The sequence below is a fragment of the Coloeus monedula genome (genome assembly GCF_965178545.1).
Source record: "Coloeus monedula genome assembly, chromosome: Z".
NCBI classification, from domain to species: Eukaryota; Metazoa; Chordata; class Aves; order Passeriformes; family Corvidae; genus Coloeus; species Coloeus monedula.
In genome coordinates this window covers 67,877,338-67,895,615 of record NC_138822.1, presented here as the reverse complement: position 1 = coordinate 67,895,615, position 18,278 = coordinate 67,877,338, and the positions used below count along the sequence as shown (strand labels likewise).

Sequence of the window (18,278 nt, the reverse complement as noted above, 5' to 3'; positions counted from 1 at the left end):
CAGTCTTTTTCTTTAACAGAATCAGTTTTCCTTCCTAAAAATGGAAGATTGCTAGTGTCAGTGTCTCCTGAACTAAGCACCCAGAATGCAGTCATATTAGTGGAAATCAAAAGGAGTTAAAGAAGACACAAACTGAAGACACTGCAATGGCTGAAAAAACAGCGACAAAAACTTGCTACAAGATTGGAGGAATGGAGAACATGGTTAACCTACCTGCAGTTTTCCTTTACTGATTTTAACTGGTTTTCCTTCTTCAACCAAGAGATTGTTTTTGTTCACAATCCTTGGTGGCTGCTGATGACTTTCCAAATACATGCGAACCTGCAGTCCAGCATCCAGATGGACATCTCCAGCACGGACTGTGAAGTCAAATGTGTCAAAAAGGTTGTTGCTGTCATCATGTCTGTAAGTCACATGCCCCTTTATCAGATCAAGCTGAGTAAAGGAATCCATTAATAGATTATTCACATATATTCTTCCATATTTTGGAAAAGAGAGTATCTCATATGTAAGCTCATGATCATTTCTTATGTCTTGGTTTGTAGTAGCACTTAGGTTAGCTGTTGAAACAGTTTCTTCCTTACCTTTCTGAACCAATAATCCTGTATTATTTGCCAAGCTAACATAAGGATCAGTGGCATTAACTTCCAGAAGCAAAGAAGTATAGTGCTTGCCATCTGTCACAAAAAGCACAAAACGCCCAAAATCTGCACCATGGTGCATAAACAGGACTTGCTTTTGCTCCATGTCCACTTGTTTGAATTGGTAGAGTCTATGCAAAGTATCATTTGTTAGCACCAAGTCCCCATTGGAAATACCACGTCTAGTATATAGCAACTGTCCATCATCAAAATCAGAATCAGGATCATGATAGCAAAGATCTGCCAAAGTTAACAACCGCTGCCCGTTTCTCACTACATTAAATATCTTATCAATTATGCGAACTGGTTTCTCATCATTCTTCAACTGGACAGAAATGTAGAATCTAATTTCTACTGACAAAGGTTCCACTTCTGGATCAAAGTTCGTCCCCTTTCCTAACTCTTTGCTGGAAGCTTTGACAAGAAATTCGTCAAACACAGTCTCAGAATCGTCATGCACATACATAAGGCACTTATCAGTTATATCTTTATTAGTGAAAGTTGTAAGACTGCCATTATTCTCAAATGAACCAGAAAAATTAGTAAGTTTTAATTTCCCATGCTTAGGAAACTGTATAACTTCATATTGGAAAGTTTTATTATCTGGTGTTTGCACAAACAATTTTGTGCTTGTTATTAATTCTCCTTCCCCTTCAGTAACATTAAGGCCATTGTTAGTCAAAATAATGTTTCTGAAATCTGATTTGATGTAGACTTCAAAGTCATAGAAATTTGACTCCAGATACTTTGTAGAAATGAGAAATCTAAATGAATCATAGTCTTCATGGTACCCGCTGATTAATTCATATGCCACTTTTCGATCCGTAATATCTTTCTGGGTAAAGACTGAATCTTTTTGCAAAGGCTGATCATTAAGCAGTATCTGTCCATTCTTTGGTAGGGACAGAAGTTTAAAATGAAGCTCATCTTCAGGTACTTCTAGATCTGCAATCACAGCAAAAAGACTATCAGAATTCAAGTACTTCTTTTTTGATTTTTCAATTTCTAGAGGAGCATGTTTCAATAGACTGTACCTTAACCATTTCACTTTGATTGGAAATGTGTGCTCTTCACTGATTCTGTTTCCTATGCTAACTTTGAATTTAAATTGGTCAGTAACATTTTCCAGCTGAATGTCTTTAAAAGTGCTACAGTATCTCACACGGCTGCGCTGAAGAGAGCGTTGAGAAAAAGAGCTGACTTGCTTCCATTCCCCCCTCGAATGCTGCCTTTGGACCTCACCAAAGTGAGGTGGTTCTGTGATCTCGTACCGTATCTCCAGTTCCTGGAGGACAGCATTTGTTTCCACTGCCAGATGCCTAGGTCTTATAAGAGCTGTAACACCTTGGACAAGATTTATTCCTGAGTTGTTGACAACTCTGTAATCCAAAGGAACTGCCATGACACGTAACACAACAGTGTTGCTAACCTTCTCACCATCACTTGCCCTGAGAACAATCCTTGAGTTCTTGACACCTGTGTGGACAAAGAAAACAGTGCCTTCACTTAAGTCCTCATTAGAAAAAGTAGTGATAGCTTTTCCAGGATGCTTTGAATTTTCTAAAAATCCTGCATCTGCATTCATATTTCCAAGCACTGAAAGTCTGAGACCCACAGAATCTGTATCTTTGTCTAAAACTTTTATCAGGTCACTAGTCAGACATTTCTTTGAGTTCTCTAAGAGAAGAAACAAGTTTCCCTCTGGAAGTATGATCTCAGGTGCATCATTTATTGGAGTGACAGTAATTTTAAACATATGCTGCTCGTTTCCTTGCAAATATGGAGACACAATCTTCTCACTGCTGGTAGAAATGGAGAAATTAAAATTATCGTAAGTGTCCTCAGAGCCATCATGGACATACAGAATCTTCCCTTGCCACACATCCTGCATAGTAAATATATTCACCTCCCGCACTGGTTCAACATTCAGCTTCAAGTGTCCATGAGAGGGTGGTTCCTTTATATCAAAAAGAATTTGTGACTGATGAATTCCTAATTTCTGAAAGTCTAAGTTTAATTTAACATGCTTAGATTCAAGTGAAGCTTGTCCACCCTCTAGCACAATCAAGTTACTAAGTACTAATAGGTGGCTTTTGTCTTCCTTGCCCAGAGAAATTGAGCTTTCATGGGAAATGGCAAATACAGGAGCTGCTTTCACAGGAGGGTTCTTTACAGCTGTCTCTAAAGAAAGATTTGTATTGAAAGCACTCTGTATTTCACATCCAGCTGAAATGTCCTTAGTTACTAGAACATTCTTCAGCGATTTCTTTTCTGAGTTGGCTTTCAGGTTCCTTAAGCAGCCTTTGAAGGATCCTCCTCTGGCGTACTTCCCAGATACTGAGATTAATTTAATCACTTCTGATCGTATGTTGTCATCTGCACCACCTACAAAGAGGGATCCCTTCAGAACTGGCAAATTACTGTGGGGAGGTAATGATTTTTTCACAGTTTCTTCATCCAGTGTTAGTTGCAAATACAGTGCAGTAAATTTCAGTTTGATGTAGTGCCAACGACCATCATTGACTGACCTACGAGAGGAAAGATGGGTTCTACTGTTATGTTTTCCAACGTAAGCTTTAATTAAACCATCTTCCATTTCCATAGCAATGAAATCTCCCATTTGCCCAGGGTGATAAAGCAGCAAGCCACGTGCAGCTGAGGTTTGTAAGGTATACTCGAAGATTCCCTCATCGTCCACATTCCATGATGGGAAAGAAATATAGGACCTGGAACTGAAGAAACTAATTGGTTCTTCTTCACCTGCAAAGAATTCGTCACTGCACCCCACTGAAACTTCATGGATGTTTTTGAAGCCAGGAGAAGGTCTCAGAGGCATCAGAATGTCTAACTGATTGAATAACACATCATCAATACATCCTCGGAAACTGGGTAGCGCTCCAACAAGGTAGGGAACATCAAGTTTACCAGTACCACCTATGTAGAATCCATAATCAATATTTAATTCATAAAGAATTCCAGGCATTTTTGTACTAGCTCTATCATGTTTATCAATTACCAATGTGACATTATCTTGTTCATGATGTAGTTCAACCAGGTGCCAGGCTAAATCATTCAGCTGAGATCTTTGCTGAGAATGAAGTACTCGCTCCCCCACACCAAAGTTAATTCTCAGCTGCAAGAGATAGAATTTTAACTATCAAAATCCAAAGTGGTATTTTTCACAATCATATGTTAATACATAGTTAATACATTAATTTTCATATATTTTCATACTAAGGATATAATTTACAAAATATAATTGAAAAAATAAAATCCCACTAAAATTCTGTGTAGGTTTACTTGCCATCACAGACATAACTTCTGCATAACTGCAGACGCTGGAATGGACTCGTTTGCAGTTCTGCTAGGAACAACAGCTCCTGAGAACCCTACTGAAAGTGATCTTTCAAGAACCTACCTTGCAGAAAAACAATTACTCAGATTCAAGCACTTTCTGTGAAGCTAACATCATCAAATCTGAAATTTTGCCGTTATTGAATCTCATGCTTTGAACACAATTATCTTCATTTTAAGATCTAGAGATCGCAAAGGCTCTCAAAGGATCTCAATTATAGAGATATAACTATAATTGTAAGAAATAAAAGCCATACTTTTAAATTATCGATTATATTATGTATAAATTTTTCCATTTCTTTGAAGAGAAACTTGTTTATATATCTTGTTATAGAAAAACAAAATTAATTTTATTGTTAAGAAAAACTCTGAGCAATACAGGCTACACATACATTTTTTAGCTACAGATATAAAGCATACTTGTACATATCCTGAGCGTAGCTCCATTAAACAATAATCTGTCTTCCCAACTGCAAGAAGAAGCAGTCCCTGTGGCTTGCTTGTTCGAAACTGCAACTGTAAGGATGTCTGAGGGGATGCTTTTGCCATGTTCAGCTCCACAAAGCTATCACCATAAAATGATACTGAAAGAAATAAAGGATAATAAACATGAAATTTAATCACACAAAAAACCCTCTTTTTCTTATCCATACCTAAATATATGTAAAATATATATATTATTTTCTATATACTTATTAATGTACAAATGAAAATAAATCTCAGATATCAAATTCACCAGTCCAAGCCATTTAGTAACAGCCCAATGGCCATACCAGAATGGACAAAGGATGAATACAGTCCAGTACTCTTATCTCCAAGGGTGATAACTGGGAATTTTAAGAACCGTGCAATTACACTGAATAATTTCTTTGTAATACTCCTTCTTTTTTGTTTGCTTTAGGTGTTTTCCTGAGCTTGTCACACCCAGTCTATTTTGTAGTTGCCAAAGAATTTCTCTCTGAAGTATTCCTCTATTTTCTCTTTGGAAACATTTTCTTCTACAACGTGCTCTTACATCTCCATCAGAGACATCCTATGCCATCTCTGCAGAGAAGACTCGGAAGTCTCCTGCCACCTGAATCATTTTCAGATGTTTTCATCCCTCTATTCCAGGCAAAACTGCCCTCTTGTCTCCTGTATGCAACCTCCAGCTACCCCTGCCATCCTGTTGGCCAGTCACTCAAATCTGTACAAGCCTCCTTTACTGTCTCCTCCCCTCTATTCTGCCCTGAGGAACAGTAACACCAGTAAGATTTCTCATTTGACTACTCACTGCCTTTACCATCCCCATTATTACTATTCTGAACAGCACAGATCCTAAGACCAAATCCTCGAAACTCTGCTGGTAACTTTCCTCTGACATACGAAAAAAATGTATCAATTATTTACCGCCCCCCCTATTTAATCAATTACTTAATATACAAAGCCCTGCACTCCAATGAATGCTAAAAAGCCTTTGGCAGCAAACTTTATCAGAAGTCTTTTGAAACTCTAAATCTTAGACACCTTACCCACCCCCATCAAGAAAACTCCAGGGGGTTTGTAAAGAACTCTTCAAAGAAATCTTACAGACTCCCCAAAGTTGCTCCTTCTCACTTGTGCATCTTTTATCCTTGTTACTGTACCTATAAATTTGAGTTACAGGTGTCAGACTTACAGTCTCCTGCTAATTCTTCTTTTAAATAGTGGCATAAAATCTGCCGCCATGCAGGCTTCAAGTACCAGAGCGTAAGATCAGATATTACTTAGCAAGCAAGTAATTTCACTCCCAAGTGTTTTAGGTCAACCCTGCTCCTCCCCTGCCTCCACCCCAAAAAAAGAATTTCATTTTGGGAATCTTCCCAGTTAGCAGTAAACACCATTTAGTTTGGCTTCTCTGCAGTAGCCGTGCCCTTTCTTAGTGCTTCTTTTATACTGGTAACTTAATCAACTGGCTGCACAGACTCTCTGCAGGGTTTTTGTTGTTGATATACTTAAGGAGGATTTAGTAAAAGCTTTGATTCCTTCAATATGATCCTTGACCTTTTTTTCTTTTCCCCAGACCTGTCTATTTTCAAATTTCATCTGCCAAAGTTTATGATGCTTTCAGCAGTGTTTGGATACAGCTTGTAAGAACACCACCAGTTAAATATTTATTTTGCAGTTTTTAGCTTCATTGTGAAATAATTTTCTCATTTTAAAATCAAGCATAACTGCAGAGGACTTTTGAGGTTTAATTTTTCCAGTTCCTACATTAGCTGTCCCCTTGCTCAATCTAATACACTCTGATGACTGATAGTGTGGTGTGGGAGTGTGTTTCTGTTTGGTTTGGTCCGGGTCTCCCCTTTGGATTTGTATTATTGTGATAACCCAGTTTGTACCCTCCCAGTTTCATGTTAATTGCCTTACTCTCCCTCCTTGTCTCCTCCCGGGCCCCTGCCAATCGCGTTGGCACTCCTCCCAGGCTTCTAGAAAGCTCTGGCCGGAGCGTCGAGCGACTGGCCATGGGAAAAGGGTCCCTCCCTTCCTTTCCCCTGATTGGTCCCTTTGTGCGCCCTTCATCCCATAGACCGCACCCTCCCCTTCCATGATTGGATACCCTTGTGATCCCGCCCTTGTCGCCACCCCCTCCATAAAACCTGCTGCACGAGCCTTCCAGGCTCACTCTGAGCTGGGTTCCCCGGGGAGGTGAGGTGTCGTGCTCGAGGGCACAATAAACTTCCTGGATTTCACCTAGATTGGAGTCTGCCTCCTTCTTCTACCACCTGCCTCTATTGCCGCGGTCCTGTGGAAGGACCCACGAGCCAGACCTCTGGTTTCCCTGATTCCGGAGGCTGGTCCCCGCAGCCTGCTGCGTCCAGAGCTGACCGGGCTGAGTGGGAACCGCTCCGAAAGGACGCAGAGGCAGTGTGGCTTTAACTCTGACTCAGAACTGGATTGTGCACAGAGTACCAAATCATAAATCTCATTTAGTAGCTTACTCATGAAATAATCAATAATAGTATCTAAAAATTTGCTGTGGGATATATAAAAATTCTAGGCAGCTTTCCCAAGAACAAGATTTCAGCAAACCCAACAGAAAACAACTATGTAATATCGAGTTATATTAAGTACCCAGAGAAACACAGGAAAAATCTTCATGTTACTGAAATACACATATTTCTTTCAAAGGAAGAGTCACCACTGTGCACAGAAAAATTGATTCCAAGTGGAACAAAAAGGAATTGTTCCCCAGCAGTTTGCTTCTAGTTCGAAAGAAATTTTCATCAAATAGCTCAAGTACACCTTACAGACTTTATATTAAATTTATATACTGAGAGGACCTATGCCATTTGTTGTACATAGAAATGTTATTCTGTGGGGTAAATAAAGACCTCCTCTTTAAAGCAAGTATTGGAATAACATAACTAGAGACAAATCCCCAGTACAAGCAAGGCCTAACTAATAAGCCAGGAAATAGGTTAAATAATTATAATTTTTTATATTATGCTAAATTCATACTATAGCAGTGTAACTGTGCTATCTATCTAACACACAGATGGACTACAGGAGATTGTCCCTACCCTCTAGAGCTTTAGATCCAGTAACACAGGTAAGAGAGAGGAGTCCTCTGATTTCTATCTCAGCAAATGGCTCACTGAGGTAACTGTCTTCCTGTCCTGGTTTCGGCTGGGATGGAGTTAATTTTTTCCTAGGAGCTGGTACAGTGCTGTGTTTTGCATTTATTAAGAGAATAATGTTGGTGACACATTGATGTTTTAGTTGTTGCTCAACAGTGCTCACCCTAAATCCAGGACATTTCAGTGTCCCGTGCTCTGCAGCAATCAGGTGCCCAAAGAGGCTGGGGGAGCATGGCCAGGAGACCTGACCTGAACTGGCCAAAGGGATATTCCAACATGCCCAGGGTATGAACTGGGGGAACAGCTATCAGTCAGCAGGTGGCAAGGAACTGTACTGTACATCACTTGGTTTGGGGTTTTATTTCTCGCTCTCTTTTTTGTTGTCTCCTTTTCCATTACTATTATATTTTACTTTGTTTCAATTATTAAACTGTTCTTATCTCAATCCACGTTTTACCTTTTTTTCCCCCTTATTATCCTCCCCATCCCACCATGGAGTGGGGGACTGAGCAAGAGACTACGTGGTACTTGGTTATCAGTTGGGGTTAAGCCATGACACTTCCTAAAGACCCCAGGAAGCATAAGCTAGCTGTCTGAAATAACCAATCTTAATCAAAAAAAAACTCAATTTCCTCCAGCACTGCACATCAGGATAATGTTATGGGTACAAGAAGGTTTCACCCTGAGTAGACCCTTGTCCTCACCCTACTGAGACTCCAAGAAGCAGTCACATTAATTTTGCTACATTACATCCTGGCACCCCTATAGAACTGGGAAGTAAAAGATTTCATTGTATTTTATCAGTGGAGTTCCTTAGAAATTAATAAGCAAAATCAAAATCTTTCACAGATGTCAATGTCCTGAAAGTTTTATTATGATCACTGTAGTACAACCCCTAAAATTAGTTGTATTTCTGAGTCAAAAGTAATGGCTGCTGGTGGAAATTACTTTTCAATAGACTTGAGTATGTGGGGAAAAAACAATGGATTTTTGGGGAAGCAATTAAGCAGAGACATTATCTATCTATGGATTACTGAGTGCAATTTAGAGTAACTAGAATGAAGCTGTAAAGTCAGTATTTTGCAGTGCACCACTGTGTTGGGGTTTTAGGAGCTCTTCTGGGTTTTATTTTTTGGTTTTTTTCTGTTAAAGGAATTTTCCCCCATACATGTTGCTAGGGGAGCAAATAACTGGGTACTTCAGAAAAACAAAAGACCTGGCTGCTCTTTTTGTTTCACCTGGGTGTGTGGGCAGTCGGTCTCTGCGTTCGGGAGAGAGGGAGTCTGCTTTCTTTGGCTGCTTTTCCTCTTTACTGGAGAAGCCCCAGGATCCCAAGCCCGCCTTTCCCCGCCATTGCTTGGAGCCTTCGCTACGCTGTAGCCCTGCTCACCCAGCCTGCCCCGACCCCCGGGGGGGTTCCCCGTTTGGATACATCTCCTCTGCCATCCGGATTTGTGCTCCTCCCTGCCGTTCCAGTCTGCCGTTCCAGCCTGCTGTTCCTGAGAGTCCGGGATCGGCTGCCCAGGGGTTTGTGAAGCCTTTGTCCCATCCCTTCCCGGGATCCCAGGCCGCCATTGCCGCGTGCTCCCCGAGCTCGCTCCGGAGCGCCCCCTGCAGCCGCGGGGGAACCATCGCACCTGCCCTGCTCACCGGGAGCCGCCAGCGCCCCTGCCGGCTGCGAGCGGAACTGCACCCGAGGGGAAAGGGCCCGACAGCCGAGAAGGCTGGCACTGGGTTTGTGATTGTTTGCTGCTACTGCCATGGTTATTGCTGTTTGTTTGACTGGTTATACACGTATAGATATATAATAGTAAAGAACTGTTATTCCTATTTCCCACATCTTTGCCTAAAAGCCCCTTGATTTCAAAATTATAATAACTTGGAGGGAAGGGGGTTGCATCTGCCATTCCAAGGGAGACTTCTGCCTTCCTTAGCAGACACCTGCCTTTCAAACCAAGACACACTGGGCAACAGTTTGATATTTATACTACATATTAACTTCCTGGAAAGAAAAAAAGAAACCTAAGTTAAAGCTTCTGCCTTCCATAAAACTCTTCAGAGTCAGAATCCATCACTGAAGGTGGGGCAGGTAGGCACTGATCCAGCAGCAAACATGATTTTGAACCACCTACAGAGCCTTGGCATGATTTCTGCTTCATTATCCACCAAACTAAAAAGCATGTCATTACACTACAGGAATCAAGTTCCTCTAGAGCAGACACTTCTAGAATGATTTCTGGTTGAAACTGAGTTATGACTGACCTCAAAATTGATCTGGTGCTTTTGAAAGAAGGACATATTGTCATGGACTATCTGATGTTAATGGCACCATTACAGAAAATAAGTGGAGTTCAGCCAGCAATACCAGCCTAGAAAGTCCTTTGCTACTGGAACAGGTGAATTCAACATATCATACAGGGAATGATTTCTTTGGAATCCCTGTATGTCTGTCTGGGCAGACAACCTATTCTGTAACATCTCTGTGCCTCAAATGGAAAAGGCAAGTGAAAGCAGCTGAGAATAATAATCAGATCTATTAATGCCCATTTATGTACACAGAAATAGACACACAAAGGCTCACAAAAATAGAGGCATAATCACTTGGGATGCAAATTTAAAGATCTGTTCAACCCGACTTACTGGCTAATTTGTGATCCCCCCTCTTTCTTCCTTCTCCCTTACAGCCAACCCTCAAGTCTGGGGCTGGGGCTACAAATTCTTCCCTGTGTTTCCATCATAACAGGCAATGTTTATATGGGAAGTGTAAGTTTTGAAAATTTTATTTCAAGTAATTTTACTGAAGATTCTTGATCAGCTCTGTCCACAACATCCCTCTTTGAAGTAACCATGAGAAACCAGGCATAGCAAAAGCTTTCACAGTAACAGAGCAAAAGATTTCTCACTCATCACCCAGTGGTGATATTAGGTTGGCCTGTTATTGTTTTGTTCGGTTTTCATCCTCTTGTGCTAATACTACAAATAGCTACCCTTTGAGTAGTATTTCTCTTCTTCCTGTACACAGAGCTGTCCTGGGTTGTGGCGTATTCTATCACCATCCTCATGAGCTGTTGAAATCAGGTGGGGCAGTGTTTCCTTGCCTCCTCCCCCAGACTATCTTTCTGTTAATGGCCCATCATTGTCCTGCTGCATGACTCAGAGATAACTCCCTCCGGACTATCTTCTGTTAATGAGCCTAATCAACACTTGGCCTCATGACTCATTACCCCATTGTGAGATGCTCCACCCAGAGGGAGGAACCAAGTATTCCATCCTGGATATAATTTGAGATTCTGAACACCAGAGACACCCTTCCCACTGGATTTCCAGAGGACAGGAGCTACACAGCCACCATTGGACCTTCTGAGGAAGAGCAGACCCCTTTACTACAGGATCACCACTTCAGGAGGACTGCAGCCACCATTCTACCAGACTGCTACCACCACCCTGACTAACAGGGTGCCAGGTTGTATCCTGACTCTGTCAGTTTAACCCAGTGTTATCCACCTTTATTTTTTTTCCCCCTCCTTTTATTGCCCTATTAAATTGTTATTCTGACTTGGTGTCTCCCACTAGTTTGTTTTCAAACTAGTACAAAAGCACAAAGAAATAAAAGCCTCATCTCTTCTCCACTGCCAAAATTAGTAACCCCACAAATCTATCTACAAGAAACCAAGCTCAGACTCACCACACTGTTAACACAAGCAATGCACCATCATCCAACAACACAATCAAAACTAGAGAGCTAACTGAAAGAATGGATTTTTTTTCTCTTTGTTTCTGTCAGTATCTTTTTTTCAGCTGAGATCAAGTATCTTCTCAGCAATGCCATAAGAACAATGATCTTGGAATCACAGTTTCACACTCATTTCTTAACTGGAAGTAATTCAATGGAGACTTCATGTCTGCTCAACTCCTTTTGGTCTCCATTGTGGATAGAAAACAGCCAGATCTACAGATATGTCAATCCTTTACTTCTTTGGATCCCTTTTACACCTTACTCCCAAAGAATGTAATGTAGAAAGGCTTTCCCTACAGTGCCTGAACCAATAATCCAGAAATTTTTATACATATGTAATTCAAAGAGGTTTTTACACTCATGCCAGATGAAAAAGAGGGAAATTTTACCAGGTCCCTTTCCTGCTCCTAGTATCCACCACCCCTTAATATGAAACAAATTGAAATACATAATTTGATCTTTGAGCAGAAAAGAAAAATATTGTCGTTTCATAAAGAGAGATTTTGGACAACGTTTTTGTCTTCAAAATGTTCACGAGGTTATCAGTGCCAGAGTACTTAAAGCTTTCACCAGAAAACTACAGTGTAAGAAAAAATAATGTAGATAACACCTAAGATATATTCAGACATCCCAAATCCTTCTCACAGGGACAAAAATATTACTTTATTTTAAGTACCCAATATATTCATCTTCTGTTCTCAACACTACAATAAATGCTATGATAAGGCCACAGAATTACTGCTGCTCAGACAAACTGTGCCCACGCAGCCTACTGATGTGCTGTGAAAACAACTATATATATTTTGTTTTACCAGAAGTCATAGAATCTATACTACTTAATAATTAAAGACAAAATCATAAAAGTAAATGATTATGTCTAACATAACCCATGTATTTTCAGTCAGGATCCTCTCCAAATTCCAGAACTGCTGAGCCAGAGGCAGTGTTTTGATGGCTTGTTTGCTGCCTACTGCAGAGTCAAGTCACTCCTGTGCCATGGCAATTCCTCAGCTGAGATCACAGTTCCTGCAGTGGCCTCAACAATAATCTGCAGTATTGGTGAGCTCTACAGGCTGGCTGGATAAAAAGGAATTAACAAGAAGAAGGGGTCAGGGGAGACAGGAGGATGAAGGGGCAGGAATGAATTTACCGGTTTTTTTCACTCTACTATCTCACCATCTGCTGTTATTCTGTGCTGCACTGGCATCTAGGAGCCACAAACATAGAGAAGGTCCTTATCCACTACATTTTGATGCACACCCTCCGAAGTTACTCCAACTGTACAATGTCCCTTCAGGAAAATAAAGGTACTTAACTTTCTATATGAAAAACACCAAGTCAGATTAAAGGTTAATTCATCCATCCTAAGAGCACACTCTGGTACAAAGTGTAACAAGCACATCCATCAGCTGTGACTGGTGAGGTACTGGTTTCATCAGCCCTTGTGTATCTACAGGCAACACCTGCTTTAGTAATTTGACTGAATAAGCTTCCCATTGTCCAGCAGAGATCTGCACCTTGAAGCTTGTCCCCTGCAGCTCATTCACAAAGATATAACAGTAACAGAAAGCAACTCACACAGGTAACTCAGATAAATATTAATCTTTCAGATGACAGTGGTCTTCTATCTCTCTGTTGACAAATTTGGGTATTTTTTTGACTCTACTATTTGGGATGTTCAGGTAGAAGCCCTTCCTAAGAGCACAGCCCATTTCCCTTGTGGTTAGTGAAAAACTGGTGTAACCACTCTTTCTGCACGGCATACTTTTTCACACCAACACCAGATTACTAAATACATTCTGCAAGAACTCATTTCAAGGCTGTAGAGAAACTAAAGTGGTATAAGTTTTTCCCCCTCCCTGCCTTTGTCCTTCCATTCTTAAAAGAGAGCAGTTGTTTCTCCTATTTACACATTTCGTCTGTACTAACTATTTATTTATGGTGCTTCACTGAGAGGTAGAAGGGTTGTACAATCTAGAAGTAAAGTGAAGGCAAGCTTCCAAATAGTAAAAATACTTTCAGCTATATAAAAGTGCAGCTTGAAGCCTCATTTAAGAGCCCACGTGCACTGAATAACAGGCAAACTATGACACCCACTTTGAGTCCCAGTAGTTTCTGCTGTAATTAAGAAAAATATGCAGGTCCCAACAGATGAAGAGGCAGATCTGGCCTCTGTTTCCCTAAACCACAGGAAAAACAACTACCAGCATAAATAAAGCAGGAAGACTCTCCCTTAGGATACGATTTGAGTGATGGAAACAAGTATTCAAAGCCTATTAATAGCAAACATAAATAAGCTTTTGTGATATTAATAACTTTTAAAAGCCTTGTTTACTCTGATTGTACAGCACAAGTGCAGACAGATTTAAAAAGGAGAAAACATTAGTGAAAGAGCACCAAATTCCAGGTATCCAATGTAACAAGTTTTTAAGAAAAAAGGCAGAATGAGAGATTAAAGAACGCATTTGCAATTACTGCATGGACTCACAATTTACACTTATAAACATGCCTAGAGCTTCCCCACAGAACCAAATCATTCCTCTAGCTCCTTCTCACTACCACATCTTAGCACCCAGGTCCAAGATTTCAATCACTGCACCAACTGAAGAGCTGCCAGTACTCTCCAAAGACAATTCCCTGGTATACAGACACTCCTACAAATGTTTGTAGCTTTACAATGTTTCATTTCTGCACTGAGTAGCTTACCTGGAACAGAACTGACCCAAACTGATTTTTCTCACATGCTTCAAGTATCTGTTCCAGAATTTTGTTCTTCTTGAATCTGACACTAACATGTTTGAAACCACTATGACCATAAAAGAATCCCAACTTCAAATTTTAAAGAAATACCTGCTGAATTCTAGCACTTACATACAGTTACTTTAAAAGTAATTAATATATGCTAAAGTTTCTGAAAAAAAACTTGTCTAAGTGGCATGACAAAGATGCTACGAAGATAGAAGAAAAAGAAAAATCTTTAACTGAAAAATCTTTCAGGAAGAGTATCTTACATGGCTAACATTTTGCTGGAACTTTGGAAAGGTCTGCATAACTGCCCTGGGTTTGACTGGGATAAAGTTAACTTTCTTCTTAGTAGCTGGTACAGTGCTGTGGTTTGGATTTACAGCACAACAGTGAAAAAATAACTATTTTTTAAAATGTAGTGCAAATAGCAAAAGAAATTGCCAGAGATTTCATGGCATTGTCAGGAGTGGCATATTCTGGAAATGAATATGATCAGTTCTGCTGATTCAAAGCTCAAGAAACTAGCAGTTAAAAAATAAAATTTGACCACAATCACTTTCTTAAAGTAATTTCATAATTGCTTTTTTTGCTTTTGAACAACAGTGAAGAATCAAGTTGGTAGCTAACTTTTTCTGACTGAAACATGACCCCATGTTAGAAACCCTTACAGTTAGTGTGACTGCCCATTAAAACACGAGTGAATGACTTTTAAAGTCCTAATCAGAACTTCATGAGTGCGATGAAATTAAAAATGTCCTTACACTGATGTAATCCTATACTGATGATAGTCCAGTCTCTTACAGTGGATCTCAACACTTCTTACTTTTGCAGGAGGAAAAAGTGAACCTCCTTTCAGTCTGATTTGTTATTATTAATCAACTGTGGAAAAAAAAATTCCAGGAAATACATGCTTAGAAAAAAAAATGCACTCATGGCTTCTTTTTCTTTTACAGCTAGATGGAACCATATTTTTAATATTCTTTTTTTAACGCAGTACTTGCTTCATCACAGATAAAATCAAATTCAACTGTTGAGACTGAAAAACACCACCACTACCACAGAATACATAATATGGTTTGCTTACAATTCTTACACTCTCCAAAACATGGTGCTGATATTTCAAAAACAGGAGTTTGGTTAATGAAGCTTTGCTACAAGTACAAATAGCAAAAGTAACGCAGCACAATAAGAGGGGGAAAAAAACCACCAAAGAATCAAAACAGGACACTTCATAATGAAAAAAATATTCCTCCATTTTTGTCAGCTTATCTAAACTGGTAGCAGATGGTATCAACAGCACGTAAGAGACACAAGAAAAATGGAAGTGGAAAAGGAAGCTGCCAGATTCATTGGGAATGCCTTTTAAGGCTAAATGTAATCATTTTTCAAAAGGGAATTCTCAGGGTTGACTTACACTTTCTGAGTGCAAAATTCAGTGAGATTTTGTGGGTTAATCAAATGCTACCAGAGTGTGTAAGTGTCTTACACTCATCTAAAATGTACACAATGAAGAATATCCCTGTGTTGCATCTAAAAATGCTTTACACACCAGACATGATGATGTTTAAAGGTCCCTTCCAAACGAAAATATTCTAAGATTTCCAGATAAAAGACAGTCCTGTAGTTAAAGCACTGAACATGAAATGAACAGAGCTGATGTTATTTTCTGGTTCTATCACAGAAACTCATTGAAAACTGAAGAGTTTAGAAAGCAACTTAACACCTAATTTCAGTTCATTGCCTATAAGAAACTAGCACTTTTTTTTTCTTCCCAGCCTTCAACTGTCTTCTTCCCTTTCACTAGATTATGTCTGGGTAAGGTTATAGCTACGACAGCACTCAGAGTAAGAAGAGAGCTGGAATTTAACAAGGTTTCCTCGTGGTAATGTCAGCTCACATGGCCCAGCAAAGTTGAGCTTGAAGGCAGCTCAACGAGAACATCACAGGTTGGTGCACCTAGAAGTAGCAGGCTTGAGTCCCTACCAGGTGGTTGGGAAATGTATCCTCTGGCTTTACCTTGCACTGCCAGCAGCACCAGGGACAGAGGACACTACTGCAACAGCAAGCCATGAAGCACTGGTTGGCCTAGCATTGCTCCCAGTAATATCTACAAAACCCTTTGTCATGTCATTTAAGACAATGCTACTATACTAGGGATTGCCATCTCAGTGGCACTCATCCCTGACACCCCTGATATGTCTGAGACATCTCTATGAGGAATAAAGAAATTCCTCCATCCACTCTGGCTGCAGGGCCTTCACTCACAAAACTGATGAGAATATCACTTAGAGCTCCACACACTGAAACTCTCTTATGGAAAGACAGGATTGGTGTATTTCATTTATAGTATCTGAATTTAATCCCTTCATTAATTTCTGAAGTAAAACCTTTTTTTTTTTAAGTTTCAATTAAATATTAGTTCATTTCTAACTAGTCTTCTGAGCGAGTAAAACAGATGCCACACAACCACAGAAAACGACCACTCAACATTTCTAAGGAAAGTTATGGTGATTGGCTTGTCTCACATGGGATTATCAACGAGGGATAGAAGGTGGATGAAGGTGGATGAAAAAGCACACTACTTCAACTGCGTGCTGATCCATTAATTTAAAAAAAATATTTAAACAATAAATTTTATTACCAGTCTTTGATGCTCAATTTGCAATGTACTTCAAGTTGCATCTCAAGAAAAAAAACCCAAAACTTGCAGCTCAAGTTTTTGGCTGTTTCAATGGTTTTGATGACTGCCCAAGACCTGCACCTTAACATGCATCACTACTGGTAAAGTGACTGGCATGTCTTGGCACATTTGAAAAAGCCAGGCACAAGGCAGCTGAAGTTGTATGCTAAAACCCACATACCTGCAGTTTCTGACTGATACTTATCATCGGGACTACTAGTTCACATGCATGCCAGAGCAGGGGAAGGAATTGCAGGGAATATTCGTTTGTACCTCAGCACTTTTCCCCATGGCATACTACAGTTATGGTAAGGAGTGGGTGGAAAAATTTACATCCACGTTGCTTGCAAAGCATCCACGTTTTTATTAGGAAACTATGTCAAGTTCTCAGTGTCTCTGCAGTAGGAGGGAAAGCAGTCACAAGGCGGGCTCACACCTGAACGGACAACTCGGCCTTCACTTTAAGGCAAGAGGACACCACGCCTTCACAAAATGCCCGCTGTCCCACCACCTGTGCGGCCGCCTGCGCCGCCCGCCCGGCCCCACTCCCGGCCAAGGGGCTGCGGCGGCTGCCGCCGGCCCGAGCACGGGACCCTCGCCGGGCCGGGACAGGGGCACTCCCCGTCGGGCTGCTGCTTTCGCAGACAAGTCGCTCCAGCGCTCCGAGCAACCCCCGCGCCGGGGCCGCGGTCGGGCCGCGCCGGGCCGCCCCTTCCCCCGCGGGCGCAGGTGCCTTCCGGCCCCCGCCACGGCCCTACCTGCGAGAGCGGGCCGGCCGGCAAACAGCAGCAGCAGCAGCGCCGGCCGCAGCAGCGCAGCGAGCGCCCCGGCCATGCCGGAGGCGCGGCCCGGCCGGGTTCCCCCAGCACGGGCGGCGCTGGGGCAGCGGCGCAGCCCTGGGGAGGGGGAGCTGCGGAAAGCGTCACCGCCCCGACCCGCGCTCCCCGCCCGCTGTCCCGGGATAGCCTCCTCCCTCCTTCCCGCCCTCCTCACAGCGCAGTCCCTGCGCCTCCCCGCCCCAGCTCCAGGAGCACTGGCCTGGGACGGGAGACGGGGCAGTGCCTTCCCACAGCCCGGGCTGCACTTCACGGTTGTAGATTAGCCTGTGCTTGCGGTGGGGCCTGTCCAGTTGGGGGTTACAGCTGTTGTCAGTCGTTCACCTGCTGCACACCCTCTCTCTCCATGGCCTGCCTGTGGCAGGGGGAGGCCGCTCTGAGGTACCCCCAAACCTTCCATCTCCTGGCTGGAGCGTCTTCATCCCTCAGAGTGTTTGCATGCTGTCCATAAAGAAACACATCATACTGCTTTATGGAAGAAACGTGTTACAGGTATACCAAACAATAGTTTCAGAAACTGAGATGATTACAGAATCACAGAATCAATTAGGTTGAAAAAGACCTCTCGAACTGAGTCCAACCTATGACCGAACACCACCATTTCAACTCTACCATGCCAATGAGTGCCACAACCAGCCTTTCCTTAAAACACCTCCAGAGACAGTGTCTCCACCATCCACCTGGCCA

General features: G+C 41.6%; 1 protein-coding gene across 3 annotated transcripts in view; it reads right to left on the bottom strand.

Moving 5' to 3' along the window:
• Positions 1–17,645, bottom strand: part of LOC309585062 (chondroitin sulfate proteoglycan 4-like) — a 44,874-nt gene extending 27,229 nt beyond the window's left edge. For 2 of the 3 annotated variants that reach the window (XM_082301525.1, XM_082301526.1), the window contains exons 1-3: positions 17,514–17,645; positions 4,416–4,579; positions 214–3,774 (exon numbers count right to left, since the gene is read on the bottom strand). In XM_082301525.1, coding sequence (XP_082157651.1) covers positions 214–3,774; positions 4,416–4,579; positions 17,514–17,589 — 3,801 coding nt within the window. In that variant the 5' untranslated portion in view covers positions 17,590–17,645. Of the gene's footprint in view, positions 1–213; positions 3,775–4,387; positions 4,580–17,513 lie in introns of those variants that run through there. The other variant, XM_082301527.1, reaches the window with a different exon arrangement.
• Between the last annotated feature and the right edge of the window lie 633 nt (positions 17,646–18,278).